This window comes from Canis aureus, chromosome 20 (genome assembly GCF_053574225.1).
Source record: "Canis aureus isolate CA01 chromosome 20, VMU_Caureus_v.1.0, whole genome shotgun sequence".
Taxonomy (NCBI): Eukaryota; Metazoa; Chordata; class Mammalia; order Carnivora; family Canidae; genus Canis; species Canis aureus.
Genome location: NC_135630.1, coordinates 8,050,245 through 8,066,844, shown reverse-complemented (window position 1 = coordinate 8,066,844; position 16,600 = coordinate 8,050,245). Strand labels below are relative to the sequence as shown.

General features: G+C 36.5%; 1 protein-coding gene across 2 annotated transcripts in view; it reads left to right on the top strand.

The window, feature by feature from the left end:
* Nucleotides 1–588: 588 nt before the first annotated feature.
* The window catches only part of ELMOD2 (ELMO domain containing 2), a 31,220-nt gene continuing 15,208 nt past the window's right edge, over nucleotides 589–16,600 (top strand). Inside the window, exons 1-6 of one of the 2 annotated variants that reach the window (XM_077860943.1) lie at nucleotides 589–728; nucleotides 1,500–1,664; nucleotides 4,007–4,035; nucleotides 12,391–12,488; nucleotides 12,740–12,869; nucleotides 15,264–15,397. In XM_077860943.1, coding sequence (XP_077717069.1) covers nucleotides 1,523–1,664; nucleotides 4,007–4,035; nucleotides 12,391–12,488; nucleotides 12,740–12,869; nucleotides 15,264–15,397 — 533 coding nt within the window. In that variant the 5' untranslated portion in view covers nucleotides 589–728; nucleotides 1,500–1,522. Of the gene's footprint in view, nucleotides 729–1,037; nucleotides 1,665–4,006; nucleotides 4,036–12,390; nucleotides 12,489–12,739; nucleotides 12,870–15,263; nucleotides 15,398–16,600 lie in introns of those variants that run through there. The other variant, XM_077860944.1, reaches the window with a different exon arrangement.

The following is a 16,600-nucleotide window of genomic DNA, read 5'->3' as shown; positions in this document are numbered from 1 at the left end:
CTCCAGTTACACTGGCCTCGCTATTTCTCCCATTGATTCAAGGCCTTTGCACTCGCATGTCTGGAATACTCTCCCTGCAGATACTCTTAAATTTAAGACAAAGCCCAAACTTTACTCAACATTACTCAACATATAGAGCTCTCCCCCCGCCCTTTTTTTTGGCGGCGGGGGGGGGGGGGCAGGGATAGCATGGGTAAATCATTAAACCTAAATCCCGATTCTTCATCCTTAAGGTAGGACTATTAGAATTACTTTGCAGGATTAAGATTAATTGCAGGTCAAAGTGCTTTTGCACAATCGGTGCTACGAAAGTTCCCGAAAGCACGCTGTTTCTCCCGAGCGGGGAGTGTAGGAGGAGCTCACAGCTCCCATCAGCGCACACCCCCGGGGTTTAAGGGGACGAAGGTGTCGGTACCTGGAGAGGCCGACCGGGTGGCCGTTGCCAGGGCAACCGCCGGGCGTCCCCGGACGCCGAGCACGCGCGCCCGCGCCTCCGCGCGCCCTCCTCCGGGCGCCGGCGATTGGCGGAGCTCCGGCCAATCGGCGTGGCGGGAGCGGCGCGGGGGCGTGGCCTCGGGGCCGGCCCTCCCTCCCCGACTTCCGGGTCGCGGTGCTTGCAGGGAGCGCCCCGCGAGCGGCGTCGTTTCCGCGGCCGGCCGTCTGCAGTTGGGGAAACCGAGGCAGCTCCAGCTTCCCCCGTTCCCCCGTAGCTCTTCCGCTGCTGTGAGGTGGCTGCTGTTTCTCTTCCTCTCGCGCCGCGCTGCTGCGGTGCGGCCGCGCCCGGCGGCGCCCCGAGGAATCCCGCGGGGCCGCCCGGGGCCGGCGAGGCTTTGTGCGAGTCCGCGCGTCCCCGCCCCGCCCCCCGCCGGCAGCGCGCCTGCGCGCCCTGGGCTCGGCCGGGGCCCTGGAAGGGGGGGCTCCGCGCAGCGGCTCCCCGGGGCCCCGCGCTGCCTTTGTCCCGGTGCCTTCGCGCTGGAGCCGCCGGGAGCGGGGAGGGCGGGGGGGACGAGCCGCCGCGCTCTCCTGCGCGGGACGGAGGCGATGGAAGGAGCCCCGGGCTCCCAGGAGCTGCGGCGGCGCGGGCCCCTCGCAGGTGTCGGCGCGCTCGCTGGGGCCGCTCTGGCCCCGGGCCTGCCGAGCCCTCCGCCCCGCTCTTCTGCAAGATGCGCACGTAGGGGACGGAGCGGAGCGGAGCGCGTCGTGGGGGTTCTGCAGCCAGTTCCTAGATGCGGCGACCCGTCGGGGCCTGCACTGCCTAACGCCTCGCAGCGCTGCTTGCTGCCCCGACGCCCGACCTCTTTCCCGCCTCCCGCCTCCCGCATCCCGCATCCCGCCTCCTGCATCCCGCATCCCGCATCCCGCTGCGGGGCCAGCCCAGCGCTGCGACCTGAGATGCGCAATCCGGGATTGGAGCAGTCGGATCACCTGCATCTCTCTCTTTTTTTTCTTTTAAGATCTAATTTAAGGTCATTAAATCTGTCATATATTTCCTTCTCTAGGAAAACAATCAAACAAACACACCATGTTTATTTCTTTGTGGGAGTTCTTCTATGGGCACTTTTTTCGGTTTTGGATGAAATGGCTCTTACGACACATGACTGGCAAGTGTGAACTGCAACGGATTTTTGACACCTATGTAGGTGCACAAAGGACGCACAGGATAGGTAATGTCATCTGAAAAAGAATACATCGATTTTAACTGAATGAATCTTTTTTTTTCCTCCCCTCCCCCCTCCACCTCCATATTCACAGTGACAGACGTACTCGTTTGTGTATCCTGATCAAGAAACAGTGATTTTATTTTATTTTTATATTTTATTTTTTATTTTATTTATTTTATTTTATTTCATTTTTTATTTTATTTTTTATTTTATTTTATTTTTGTACTTTTTATTTAATTTTTACTTTTTAATTTTATTTTATTTTTATTTATTTTTTATTTTTATTTTATTTTATTTTTATTTTATTGTTTATTTTTTATTTTTTTATTTTATTTTTTATTTTTATTTTATTTTTTACTTTTTATTTTTTATTTCTTTATTTTATTTTTTTACTTTATTTTTTACTTTATTTTATTTTTATTTATTTTATTTACTTTTTATTTTATTTATTTTTATTATTTTTTATTTTTTTATATTTTATTTTATTTCATTTTGTTTTATTTTTTGACATTTGAAATCTAGCTTCGAATGATTCCAGCTCTAAAACGATGATTTTGTAGAGAGAGAAACATTATGACTCCATTCCACTTCTGTGCAAAGAATGATCTTCTCTGGCACCCCCAAAATTCGTCAGTTGTACCTTACATTATGGCTACGACCTATTTTCCAGAAGAAAAACCTCTCCCATTTCTAGGCCCTTGGAAAAATCTTCCCTTGAAATGATGGGGGAAGAGGGAGTATCTGAAATCTAGATCCATTTTTATATTCAGAACCTTTCATCGGTCTCTTAGTCTTTAATGTAATTCATGGAAGAAAAGTAACAGGTATCCAGTGATCCCTGGTAGAGACTTACCCTCAAAGTCTGCACTGACCAGTGTCATGGCCGGTTGTCCACATGAGGCTGATGGGCCCTGGAGATGGGATTGATGTGGATTGAGATGTGTGGAAATATAAAATACACCCTGGGTTTCAAAAACTAGATTTAAAAAGGAATGTAGAAATACCTCATTAGTAATTGTTTATATTCATTCTATGTTGAAATGGTAATATTTGGGATATAGCGGGTTAAAATCTATAAAACTTCTGTGTTTCTTTTATTCCAATGGGGCTACTAGAAAGTTATAAAAGTTACACACGTGGCTCACATCTTGGGTCGCGTCCTATTTCTGCGGAAGAGTAGCATTCTCTTACCTTTCAAATTCATCAGCTCCCAATGCTTCGTTGAAAATATATCGCTTAAAATTAGAACACAGAGGAGTGAGAAATCTGGTAGAGGAGAGAGAGAACTCTTGGACCAGAGTAAGGAAGACCAGGGATTGGCCGCAGTTCATGTTCACTGTGTCACAGGGAAGATCATGACTTAACTAAATCTTTACTCTTTTGTGTCCAACGAGTGTACTTCAACTAAGAACACCCCGGTGAGATCTGGGGAGTGGGTGTCTGTATCCAAGGCAACGTGGGAGGAATAAGAGAGAGAAGGAGGGAGTAAGCCTCAGGGCAGCTGGATGATTGAAGTTTAATTACTTCCCTAGTTTTTTCACAACTTCGTGGCCGACTTCATTTCCTGCCTGCTCTTTTGATTTGCCCTTTTGGCTGCTCTCAGAACAAAGTACCTCTTGATAAGAAATCTCAGCAGTAATGGTTTACATTTTATACTATGGGGTAAGAACATAGGCATTGCTTGGTGGTAAAACCATTTTTCTTGAATGTTTCAAATTGCTGAGAATAAAGAGACTTGGTAAATGTGCCAGAAAAAAAAAAAAAGTTTAAATAGACTAAGAAAAAGCTCTAGTCCTTCTTGAAACAGAAGACAGGAGTGGAGAAGCTATTTGTCTGGTTAGAAGATAGTTGGCCAATATAATCTAAGTCTCAACATTTTTGCCCCTTTGTTGTCATATGATTCAGTCTCTGGCTCCTCAAATCTAAATGCTTACTCCAGAAGAGCTACAAGTGAAGAAAATGTAGTAGAGAGCACTTTCCTTATAAGTTCTTTAGATGAGTTTCTGGGGCCTAAGCTACTGGGAGGCAGCCAGTGAATGAATTTGCAGTGATTAGTAGACCCTTGGGGATTCGCACAGAAACATGATCCTAGGAAAATTAGGAGGGTCTCACCTCTTTGGCTGTGGTGTGTTGAATTGAGTTGAGGGTCTTGGAATCATACCTAGCTCCCTATACTATGCGGATAACATTTAAAAATGTTTGCTATGTTACACATGAAGAAATTTTATCTTCTGGTGCTATTGATTTACTACTGGCTTGATATTTATACTCTTTGTATATCGAGTAATTCACAAACAATATTTAAGTGGTAACATTCTTTTTTCTTTTTTTTTTCTTTATTTCAGAAAATTCCTTGACATACTCCAAAAATAAGGTAGGATTATACCAAAGTGGTAATTCTAGAAAACTTAACCTGGAGATATTTTTAAGAGAATGCCTCCATTTTAGAATGAATTTTTTATTATTATTATTATTATTATTATTATTATTATTTTATTTATTCGTGAGAGAGAGAAAGGCAGAGACACAGGCAGAGGGAGAAGCAGGCTCCATGCAGGGATCCCGATGTGGGACTCGATCCTGGGTCTCCAGGATTAGGCCCCGGGCTGAAGGCGCCACTAAACCTCTGAGCCACCCGGGCTGCCCTAGAACGAATTATTTTTATTTTATTTTATTTTATTTATTTATTTATTTATTTTTTTATTTATGATAGTCACACACAGAGAGAGAGAGAGAGAGAGAGAGAGAGGCAGAGACACAGGCAGAGGGAGAAGCAGGCTCCATGCACCGGGAGCCAGACGTGGGATTCGATCCTGGGTCTGCAGGATCCCGCCCTGGGCCAAAGGCAGGCGCCAAACCGCTGCGCCACCCAGGGATCCCCGAATGAATTATTTTTAATGTTCTACTAGAAGAGTCTTTGCTGTAAAGAGAATTACATGAAATTTCTCACTTTAAAGGTATTTTTTTATTTTTGAAACATTTCCTGTGTGCGTGTTAGTGTGCCACTCATGCACAAAGACAGTATTTGCGTAATTTGTCCTTATCTGACGTTTTGTTTGCTAAGTTTGCCTCAAAACTTGATAGCCTTTGGGAAATAGGTTCTTAGAAGGAAAACCTCAAAAACTTTGTGTCCTTTGGAAAAATTCTTAGGTGAGAAAGAAGCATTTTGTTTAGTTATAAAAAAAACAAAACAAAACCGTGAATCATGTGCCTTTGATCCAAAATATGTCATAACCTCATACTACTTATTAGTAGCTTTTGCTGTGTAACAAACAAAATCTCAGAGGCATATATAACAGTACATTGTTTATTTCTTGCTCATGATCTGTGGGCCAGCTAGACAGATTCTTCTTCAAGTAATTCAGATCTGTTCCAGTTGTGTCATTATGGAACCCAGGTTGCAAATGTAGTGGGTACCTGGAGAATGTTCTTTTCACAGCAAATCATTGAATGTCCAACCACACTAACATGTCTGAAGTTTCCTTCTGTCATGTCCATTAACATCCTATTGGTTAAAGTAAGTTACGTGGCCAGCCTAAGTTAAGGAGGAGAAAAATACACTGCGCCCGCTATAAAGCCGTGGTAAACCTGTGAATATATAATTTAATTATAGGGAAGTTAAATATTGGGACCAATGATTCAATCTACTACATGCTATACTTCTCTATAGTAGCTCAGAATTTTACCTATATATGTATGGATTATTTGGCATGGCCAAGGTAGAGTATGGTAAACAATCATCTAGATCATTGTTTAAGATCCTATGGTAGATCACAGCCAGCATTAAACAACACAAAAGGAATAGAATAGAAAATAATCAGGGATGCCTGGGTGGTTCAGCGTTTGAGCATCTGCCTTTGGCTCAGTCATGACCCCAGGGTCCCAGGATCGAGTCCCGCATTGGGCTCCCTGCATGGAGCCTGCTTCTCCCTCTGCCTGTGTCTCTGCCTCTCTCTGTGTGTCTCTCATGAATAAATAAATAAAATAAAATCTTTAAAAAAAGGAAAATAATCAGAAAACACTGGTTATAATGTTAAATATTGTTTTATAAAATTTTAATTTTAGTTATCTGTGTGGGTGGATCTATTTATATTTTAGATATCCATAGATATGTTTGTACTTGGTCAAGATGTACAATGTGGATAAAAAATAATAAAAAACTGTTGACTTGCCATTGTCTAGTGATAGTGATATGAGTTACTAATTCATGCCTGAAAGAAAATGGACATCGTTGAATGTTGCAAGCATATCAGTTATGTTCTGGGGAGTGGTCCATAAAATAAGTGCCTTATTGATTTAGTTAACAGTATTCTTTTGTGAATGGTCAAGGTAAGAACAACTCATATACATGGATATATATCAGAGAACAGGAGTCTGGAGTCCTTTTGTTCAGAATCCTAGAGAATGATTAATATTTTTGTTCTTTTTTTTTTTAAATATGAATGTAGGGATCTAAAAAGTTAAATTTCTGGTTCTAAAAATTTATTCACCCATATTGTTCCTTTCATTAATTGAAACTCAGGATGCACTTTTGCAAAGTAACTATCATAAATTGTGGACGAACCTCTAGAGAAGTTCTGAAGCTAGCAACTCAGAGTCACAGCTGTCTGTGTAACTCTTGTCACCACAACCGATTATAACAACGGTTTTGGTCACAGATTTTACCAATAAGATTTTATGTGTGGCATAATTATGCCAAACTTAAGTGGGACCATATATAGCATGTTGCTTCTTAAGAACTCTAGTGCCTTGGTCAAACCCTTGACCGAAGATTTGAGTGGTGCCATATGTTCAGCATTTCACAGGGTCTTTGGGATATACAAAAGAAATAAAGAACAGTGTTGAAGGTAATTATGCATAGGCATTTAGAGAAGGTACAGGTAAACTTCATTGGGACCTTTAAGGTCATGGTAATGTGTTAAAGAAAAATAGAATATTTATTCTTTTTTATCTGATTTACTGACTGAAAAATCCACTTGAAAAGTAAACATTAAAATTGTATTGTTAAACAATTTTATTACTAAAAAGTATAGGTTGCTGATAATGTTATGTAGGGCATACTAAAAAAAGAGATGGTCAACAGATGGGTAGTTACTTAATTAAATCACAGAAGCTTTGTTTTCATGAAGTTTTAACTCTGAGGTGAACTTATCAATAAATAAATGGAGGGGTCCTCATCAATTTAAAATTTAAATTTAAATGATAAATTTAATCATTTCTGGCATGTATTGTATTTCACTTGTATATTTCCATTTGCTTTGTAGAGTAAAATCAAATTCTAATTTTGTGGTATTTCTGTTAATCCTGATATACTTTTTTATCTGTCTGAAAAAAGTCAGGGTCCAAATCCTGATTTTATCACTTGCTAGTAGTTTGACTTTTGTGCAGGTTATTTATTTTCTCATCATAAAAAGAAGCGTTAATACCCACATATTTGTTACAGGATCACAGATACTAATATGAAAGCAGTCTAAGAGAATGCCTAGTACATGATAGGTATCCAACAAATAGTTATTAGTAATATTGATGATAATGGAATTGAACCAATATATACTACAAGATTTTTAGAAGTTTAAAATATTCACAAAAACTTCTAAGGTATTTAAATACTTAACACTATTGATGATTGCTGTGAATAAAAGTGATTTTAATCTGTCAAGGCCATTCTCTAAAGCAGTGATAGTATGGTCCTATTGGGTTGTGAACTATTTTATAGTGGAAATTCTTTGATTATTAAAAATTGAGTCTCATTTGCTTGTATTCTAGGCTAAGGATTACTTATTAATCGTATATTAAGGGTTACTGAACTTTAGGACTTATAAATGAAAATGAAAACCTTAATGGAATTTGAGCAATCTAATTCAGTATTGTGCTAACAAGTCTGGTTGCTGTGTAATATTTGGTAATGTTGCAAAGCTCTACTGTACTAATGCATATACAAGTGTTTGAAAATTTGAAATTTAGGGAAAGAACACTTTGTCAGTATAATAGTGTTTCTGACTGCCTGTGTTTTTCAATTGCAGCTGCTCTCTTAGCTTTTAAATAATAATAACATTCTAGCTGTTGAATAATAAATTAGTTTTATGGATCAGTTTAGTTGTCTCTGAGTCGATGATATAGTGATGTACATTTGCATATTTCTTTGTCTTTAATTTTGCAAAAGCTAGACTTTAAGTACCTAACTTTAAGTATATAACCACATAGGTATTGTGGTTTACAAATGAAACGTTCATACTCTGTATGTATAATCTCCCCAAATTTGCTTGCATAGTGAAACCCACTGTTGATATTTGCTGCCCATGAATATGTGTCATTAAGTAATTTGTAACCTACTCTCAAAGTAGGTGTTATTTTACTTTTATGTTCATCAAATGTTGTTTTATATAAAAATCACATGCATAAGCATATATAAATATATATATATTTTATAAAATATATATTTTGAATATAAAATATGTACAATATAAAATTCAAACTATATGATAAGTGATTCATATTTATTCTCTTATTCTTTATTATTACCTACTTTTTCTTTAGTGCTGACTTTGGCAGCACATATACCTCCTTTTGCTTTAGTATAAAGTAAAGGATGTTAGGAAAATAGTTTTTGGGTGCATACGTGGTTTGAGGTTAAAAAGGAAAGTTTTAGAATTACTGACTTCAGAAATTCTTTAAGTACGATATATTCCAGTATTGAATATGCCTTCAAAATGAACTTAGAAAATGTTGTGATGGTTTATATGTTATCCTCCATGCAGGCTGCTATTTTATTTTTGATGAGGAAGCAAAGACACCAAAAAGTTAGAGAATAAGCCAGAGATTGACAGATGGATAAAAAAGTAAGACCCAATGAACTGAATGTTGTTTCAAGACATATACTCTAAACATAAAGACACAAACAAATAAAAAGCAAAAGGATACACCATGTAAACAAACATAAAAAAGCCATTGTGTCTCTGTTTCAGAAAACATAAACTTGGAATATGACCAGTGACTAAATCTTTTTTGTAATGATACAAAGATTTATTTATCAAGAAAATATAATAATATTAAAAGTATATGCACTTATTAACAATGCTGCCAAATAATTGAAGCAAAAATTGACTTAAGTAAAGGGAGAAATATATGAATCCACAATTGTAGTTAGAAATTTTGACATACTTCTCTCAATAATTGACAGTACAAAAACACACAAAAAAAAAAATCAGAAGGAACATACACTATTTGAACAATACTTTAAACTGTCTTAAGCTAAGTAACATTTATAGAATGCTACACCGAACTGACAGTGAAACACACATTCTCAAGTACATGTGGAACATTCATCTACATACATCAATATATGGGTCTTTAAATTAGTCTCAATACATTTCAAAGGCTTGAACCTATATGGAGTATATTTTCTGTCTCCATTGTACTTACTTAGAAATAAGAAAAGTGTGAGACCTCGAAAATCCCCAAATATATGGAAATTTAAAAATTTAACTCATGGATCAGAAAAGAACTCACAAGGGACATTTTAAAAAAAAATTGAACTAAGTTTTCAGGCCTCAAATCAATGATCTGTGCTTACACCTTAAACCAGAAGAGAGCAAATTATACCCAAAGTAAATAGAAGAAAGAATATAATAAAAACACAAAAGTTTAACAAAATGGTAAACAGACAAAAAATAGGAAATAACAAACTCAAAACTTGATTCTTTGGAAAGATTTGATTCTTAGTGATATTAATAACCCTCTAGCAACACTGATCAGGAAACAGAAAACCCAAATTACCAATATCAGGAATGATAGAGTAGGTATCAGACTACAATCATTAAAAGTATGAGGGGATTCTGTGAATTTATGCCAATGAATTCTGTAGCTTAGATGAAAGAGGCAAAGTCTTTGAAAAAGACAATTTATCAAAACACAAAAAGAAATTTAAAAATATAAATAGCTATATACCTAACAAATGGAATTTGTAATTAAAAAATTTTGCACCAAAACCCTTCTTTTACTAGTGAATTCCTTTCAAACATTTAAGAAGAAATAATACCACTATTACCTAAACTCCTAGGAAAAAACACATTTTGCAAAGCCAGTATAACCCTGTTACTAAACCAGACAAGGACAGTCTGATAAATGAAAATTATAAAGCAGTATCCTTCATGAACACAGATGCAAAAATTCTTCATTAACAAATTGATCTCAGTTATCTACAAAAAAGCTAAGACATCACAATTGAGTTTTCAGAGTCAATGAATGTAACTCACCACATGAACAAAGTAAATGAGAAAAATAAGATCATTTCAGTAGACACTGAAGAACTATTTGGACAGAACTCAATACCTATTCATGATTAAAAATTCAACTAGGAATAGAAAGAACTTCTTCATCCTAATAAAGACCACCTGTGAAAACTATGCAGCTGATGTGATGTGTAATACGGAAATATTGAGTGCTCCCACTGTGAATTGGAAACAAGGCAAAGATGGTTCTTTGATTTTTTTCAGCCTTGTGCTAGAGGTCCTAGGTAGTCCAATAAGGAAAAGAAATCTAAAACATAATGGTTGGAAAAGAAAGAAAACTTTATTAACAGATGACATAGTTTGTGAGTACAGAGAACCCTGAGAAATCTACAAAAATGATTAGCATTATTAATATATGAATTTAGCAGTATCTCAGGACACAATCTGTTTCTGTAAGTTAACAACAAACTTTTGGAAAACAGAAGAATACTACTTAAGTAGCATTCAAAAACATAAAATATTCAGTGATTAGTGAAAGCTACACAAGACTTCTGTACTAGAACTCCTTTTCCTTAGGTTAAAGGGGGAAAAATACATGGTAGCCATCAATTGGAAGACAGTATTGCTAAGATGTTAATTCCCAAATTGATCTATGGATTCAATGTGATTCCAGTCAGAATCCCAGCAGGCTATTTTTGAAGAAAGTGACAAGATCATTTTAAAGCTTATATAGAAATGTAAGGTATCTATTGTAGCCCAAGTAATCTACTAAAAGAACAAAGTTGGGGCACCTACCTGTCTGTTAAGTGTCTGCCTTTGGCTTGGGTCATAATTCAGGGTCCTGGGACAAGCCCTGCATTGGGCTCCCTGCTCAGGGAGGGGTCTCCTTCTTCCTCTGCCCCCCACTACCCCGCTCATGTTCTCTCTTATATGCTCTCTCTCTCTCAAATAAATAAAATCTTAAATTAAAAAAATTAAAAGTCACAGAATAGTGTCTTTAGGAAAAAGTATTTGCCGAGAGACTAGACATTCCTAATCTGAATTCTGTCTCTAAGTTTATGTAGACTTGAGCAAGTTCATTCAATCGATTATTTATTCATCCATAATGTAAGAGTAAATAAGACAAAGCCTGGTGGCGAATATGTAAAAGTAAGTAAATATAGTGTAGGTAAGTGCTCGTTCACTGAGTATGAGCATAAAAGAGAGTAGCTAACTGCAGGGCCGAGGAAGGCTTCACAAAAGGAGGTGATATTTGACCAGGTTTTTCATGTTTTAGGAGACAAAAGTAAAGGTAACAGTAAAGGTTACCTTTACCTCAGGATTTGACCAACTGGACCTTGTTGACCGTATGTGTATCCTTACTGACTGTTAGTCTTTGATGATTTTCCTTCTCACTTTTTAATTTACTTTGAGGAATCTTCTTTTTCTTTCCTTCCTTTTCTTCCTTCTTTTAAATCATCGTATGCATTACTGTACATGTCTTTTACTGAAACGGTTGCCTTAAGGTTTTTACCTATTAAATATCTCCGTTTAACAGTTGTCAATTATCTTTTACATGCAGGATATGAAAAGATGAATTAGATGCAATCTCTATCCTCAAAAAATTTTCCACTTAATATATAACAGTAACTATAATACAGAAAGTAGAAAGGATCATCAAAAGGTTATAGATAAATTATTATGAGAATTCTAAGAGAGGAGAGGTTAATTCTACTTAAATAGAATCAGGGGGGATAAAATAGAATCAGAGAAAGCTTCTTGGACCTGGTATTGTGAGCTAGCTTAAAAATGGGCATCATTGATATGTTTAGTGATTGGGAGAGAACATTCCAGAAGAAAGACCCAGGATATGCAGAGGCATAACCCCAGGTATGATGAGATTATTTTGCCTGGAGTTATAAGAGATACCGGAGAGGATTTCAGTGGCAGTTTACAGAAGATGAAGAGTCAAAGAAATTTCTTAAGGGTAAGAAAAGCCTGAACTTGCTTTTTTGTTAGAAAAAAAAGGATCCAGTGGACATTTATAGGACATATAAGAAATCTGTTTTATGTGCATAGAAAAAAGACTAAGGATATTGGTTACCAGTGGCTGTCCCTGGTGGTGATAAATAATTACAATAATATTTGAGTTCTCTTCCTTTTGCTCTTCTGACTTTAAAAGTTTTTTGACTTCTGCACTAAAATTTTTGTACATGTATATGTAAAAATTTTAGAGAAAGTATCTGCTCCATACACCCACTATGGTGATACCTCATTTGTTAGGAACTTATCAGTTGAGAACCTGTTGCTTCTCAGTTGAGGAAGCCTTCATCTTGATACATCATGCTGTTTCTCTTGTATGTATGGATGGATGTATGATTTTAGCCCTAGTGAAACAAATTTGGTTTCATTTTGCATTTTAATATATGCATTGTAAAGTTGACTAAACACCCCCAAAATCATTGTTCTGTTTCAGCTATAAGAGATTTTTCTCATTCAGCTTTCTTTCACATAAATAGATTTTGCAGAAAGCAACACTTGTTGTCCAGACTGAAGTGGACAAATGCGTAGAAGATATAATGAAGGAAAAGAATATTAACCCTGAGAAGGATGCCAGGTATGCTCTTTTTATGGTGTTCTCTCTTATTGTACCCTTCTACTGTGAGGTGTGGGGATAGCACACAGTTGTAAAACATTGAAGCTGTGAAACAGTTATAGAGATCATCCAGTTCAACCCTTTCACTTCTACTGGAGAGGAATTGAGGAAATGCTTTCTAAATAGACATATGAACCACAAGCTATGGATGGCACTATTTTATTGTGATAAGAAGGTATGATTTTTAAAAATAATAACTTTCTCATTTTCAGTTTTAAAATTTGTATGAAGGCATGCTTGCTGCAGATATCTGGTTATAAACAGCTCTATTTGGATGTAGAAAGTGTGAGGAAAAGACCATATGATTCTGAAAACCTCCAACATGAAAAGCTGCTTCTTAAGGTAAATTTTTGTTTTCTGTATTTGGAGTTAGTAGACACTGGAAAAATAAATCAGACTTGAGCTAGTAAAGTCAGTGTGCCAATTCTAGAGGCTCTTCTACAGTCATCCAGTTTCTTTGCCCCTTACTATGTTGGTGAAAGATTTTGAGTTAACTATTTTTATGATTTTCTGATAAGCCTCATTGAAATATATACTCGTAGATTTTCTCTTAATGCTTTTACTTCTAAAATAAATTATAAACTTATTAACAGAGATCTTTTCAACTGATGAGTCTGCAAGCTTCAGAGGTTCCCTTACTTTTTATATAAACTGCTCGTATACGTCAGGCTTTTTTTTTTTTTTTTCAGCTTACTTTCAAATTGTAAACATGGCTGTCCCTTTTCATATTATTAGATCAAGTATTTTGGGATTTATAGAGTATGAATTGCCAAGTAATGTCACGATAGATTTAAAGCTTAAGAAGGTACTAAAATTAAATTTGAATTTTCCTGTTTTTTATTTCTAAAGTTTAAATACATAAGTTCAGTGAGAGGCCAAAACTAGAGATTATTGTAAGCTTTCTAGATCGTCTAGTCTATCACCTTCATTTTAGTTTAAGGGATGAGGATTCTGAGGCCAAGGGGAAATGAAGTAATTTGCTTTTGGGCCAATTTTATTTTTAAATGGTTAAAGTCAAAGAACATAACATAGCACATTGGACTTGGAGTTAAGAGTTTGTTATATCTAAAAATGCTGTGGAAAGACATTGGTAATATCTAAGTAACAGTAAGAGACAGATAAGTTTTTTTTTTAAAAAAAACACCTTTTTTTCTGAAAAAGTATAAATATACACCTCACCTAATTTTAAAATTAAAAATAAAACTTGATTTTGTAAAATGAGAATGAAAATACCTCAGGGGGCTGTTGGTGTGGACCGACCCTTTATATTTAAAATTTTAGAATGGTGCCTGGCCCTCACTGGGGGTTGACCACCATTTATATCCTCATTGTTAACCATTATTCCCTTAACTTCTGACCCTTTCTGCACAATACCTTCCCTTTAGAAGGGGTAAGATATAAATCCTAACATTTCAGTCCAGGGAATTTTTATCTTGTTGATTCATTACGGGACTCAGTTTTAAAGGTAAAGAGTCATTTGCTGGGCGTGAATCACGCAGCCACTGCATATACTCCGCAGTCTCTGTGGGTAAAGCCTTAAGTAGATCCGTGTTTCTCAAAGTGTAGTTTCTTAAATACATAGGTAGTTTCTTAAAGCGTAACGACCTTCACTAAGTTAACCAGTGTCTTAATATTTAGAATTTAAGGTTCCACCTTAGCCTCATCAGAATCCCCAGGGGCGCAGAACCCAAAAATTTGATATGTATGCGTGTTAACCTTGACTATAACTGGTCTTATTGTGTCTCTCCCCACCTCACTGAGGCGCTATCACTGGTATGATCCAACCTCTTGCCGAGAACTCAGGAAGAGACGCTAATGTGTTGGTAAAAAGAGAAGGGACCAGATAAAAACCCAGTCTAATGATTGGATTAGCTTCAGGGCCAGAATCCTGACCCTGTCTTAAAGTAAGGTCACAAGTCTTCACATTTTATTTTAGGTGACAGGATACTCCTTTCATTAGGAGTCCTTTACTCAACAATGCCTGAAATGGTAGTGAAATGGAAAAAAATGCAAGTATTTCTGTTCTGCAGATACAAACTTTTTAATCAACTTTTGTAAGTCTGTTTTGTTTGATGACTTGTGGTGTTGAATTTAAAAAATGATTACATTTTTTAAACTTTGTTTTGTATTGGTTACTTTGTTGCTAATATTCAATTGCTATTCTTAAACCCCCAGTCTTAAGGAACATACTTAAAACCAAGCCATATTATTTTCTTATTTTAAAATTATGAAAATTTGTAAAATAATCATATGGATTGAAATACTATCAGTCTTATTTCTTAATGATTCTTTCCATTTCCCTTCTTCTCTTTAGGGACTAATGACCCACCACTAGAGTGGAGCCTACTTATGTATGTAGTGTTTGAGCCAAGGGCCAAGTGCCTAACACTGTTTTTTGTTGTTCTGTTTTTTCCTTAAGGAGGCAGTTTACCACTCCTGGTATATATTACTTAGTAAACAAAGATTTCTCATTGTTTTAGATTTCTGTATACTTGTCACTTTTTCCAAATCCACTATTCTTTATATTAGCCTTTTAAATTGGAATAAGTGTGCTGCATTTTTTAGGGTAATTGAAAAAGTTCTCTAAATATAGTCTGTGTTGAACCTCTGTTTTGTCTACTAAAGCTGTTTAATTGAAAGCATTCAACTTAGTTGTATGTTAGCTATGAGAAGAAAAATGTCTTAGGAAATTAAGAATACTACTATTATTTGTAATATGGAAGTATGTTTGTACAGCTTTGGAATCTTCTAATGCCTACGAAAAAGTTGAAGGCTAGAATCTCCAAGCAGTGGGCTGACATTGGTTTCCAGGGTGATGATCCCAAGACAGACTTCAGAGGCATGGGCATACTTGGATTAATCAATCTTGTGTAAGTGAAATAAACTTTTTCTTCTTCTCTAAATGAGATTACATGTAACCTCCAATATTGTTAAATTCTAATAAGAATTGATTTAGGTGTTTCCCGCTATCTCTGAATTTTAACAGTGCTAAAATGTGCTGGCACTAATGTGCTGGCAATAATATGAAGACATTGGAAGCATAGTGTGTGTGTTTGTGTGTTTGTTTGTGTGTGTGTGTGTGAAATTTCTTTACTTTACTGATATCTTTCTTCTTTCTCTTTCTGACCCCCTTTCTGATACCTCTTAAGGAATTATGTATACTCTTAATTATTTTATCATCTTGCCTCTTCTCTCTTGGCTCTCTAATTCTGTTTTGGGAAATATAACTTGATACTAATAAAGTCTCTTCACACTTATTCTTCACCATCTGTGATAAATTATCTAAAGCCCTGAATTTTCAGAGCCTATATGAACTTCCTTTTTTTTTTCTCCTTGAATACTCATGCTTGGGCACATAAGTCATCCCAAAATATGTAATTAAAATCAGAATTGATGGCCAAAACTATTCTAGAAAGTAAACTGAAAGATTAGTAGGATGTGGATATGAAAATGAAAAGATTTCAGAGTTAGAGTCTGTCCATAAATTGATTTATAGACTATAAAATGCCTAGAATGGGAAACCTAACCATTAGCAAAGTTTGGATAATTGCTACTGTGAAAAAATTAGTCTTAAAACTGTTAAATTGTTATATTGAGAAAAAAAATGACTAGATCTGTATGGATAAAGCTATTTTGGGGGAAAATAGAAGACATAATAGGGTTTCAGTATCTACAGTTTTTTCCATTTACAAAAGTATTTAATTTTCTGTAATACCTAAATTTTATAAGTATAAAGATTCCTTGTAAGTATCGCCTAGGTGACTCAGTTGGTTAAGCATCCAACTTCGGCTCAGGTCATGATCTCAGAACCTGGGATCAAGGTGTGCATTGGGCTCCCCACTCAGAGGGGAGTCTGATTCTCCCTCTCCCTCTGCCTCTCCCCTCCCCCTCATGTTCTCTCTCTCTCTGTCTCAAATAAATCTTAAAAAAAAATTAAAAATAATTACAAAAACTGAGATTCTACTTTGATAAACTTCCAGTTGGAATTGAATTAGAATATGGAATTGAAGTAGAATAAATGCAGTTTGTTTCCACTTGGAAAAATTATAAAATATTTTAAAACTCATTGTTTT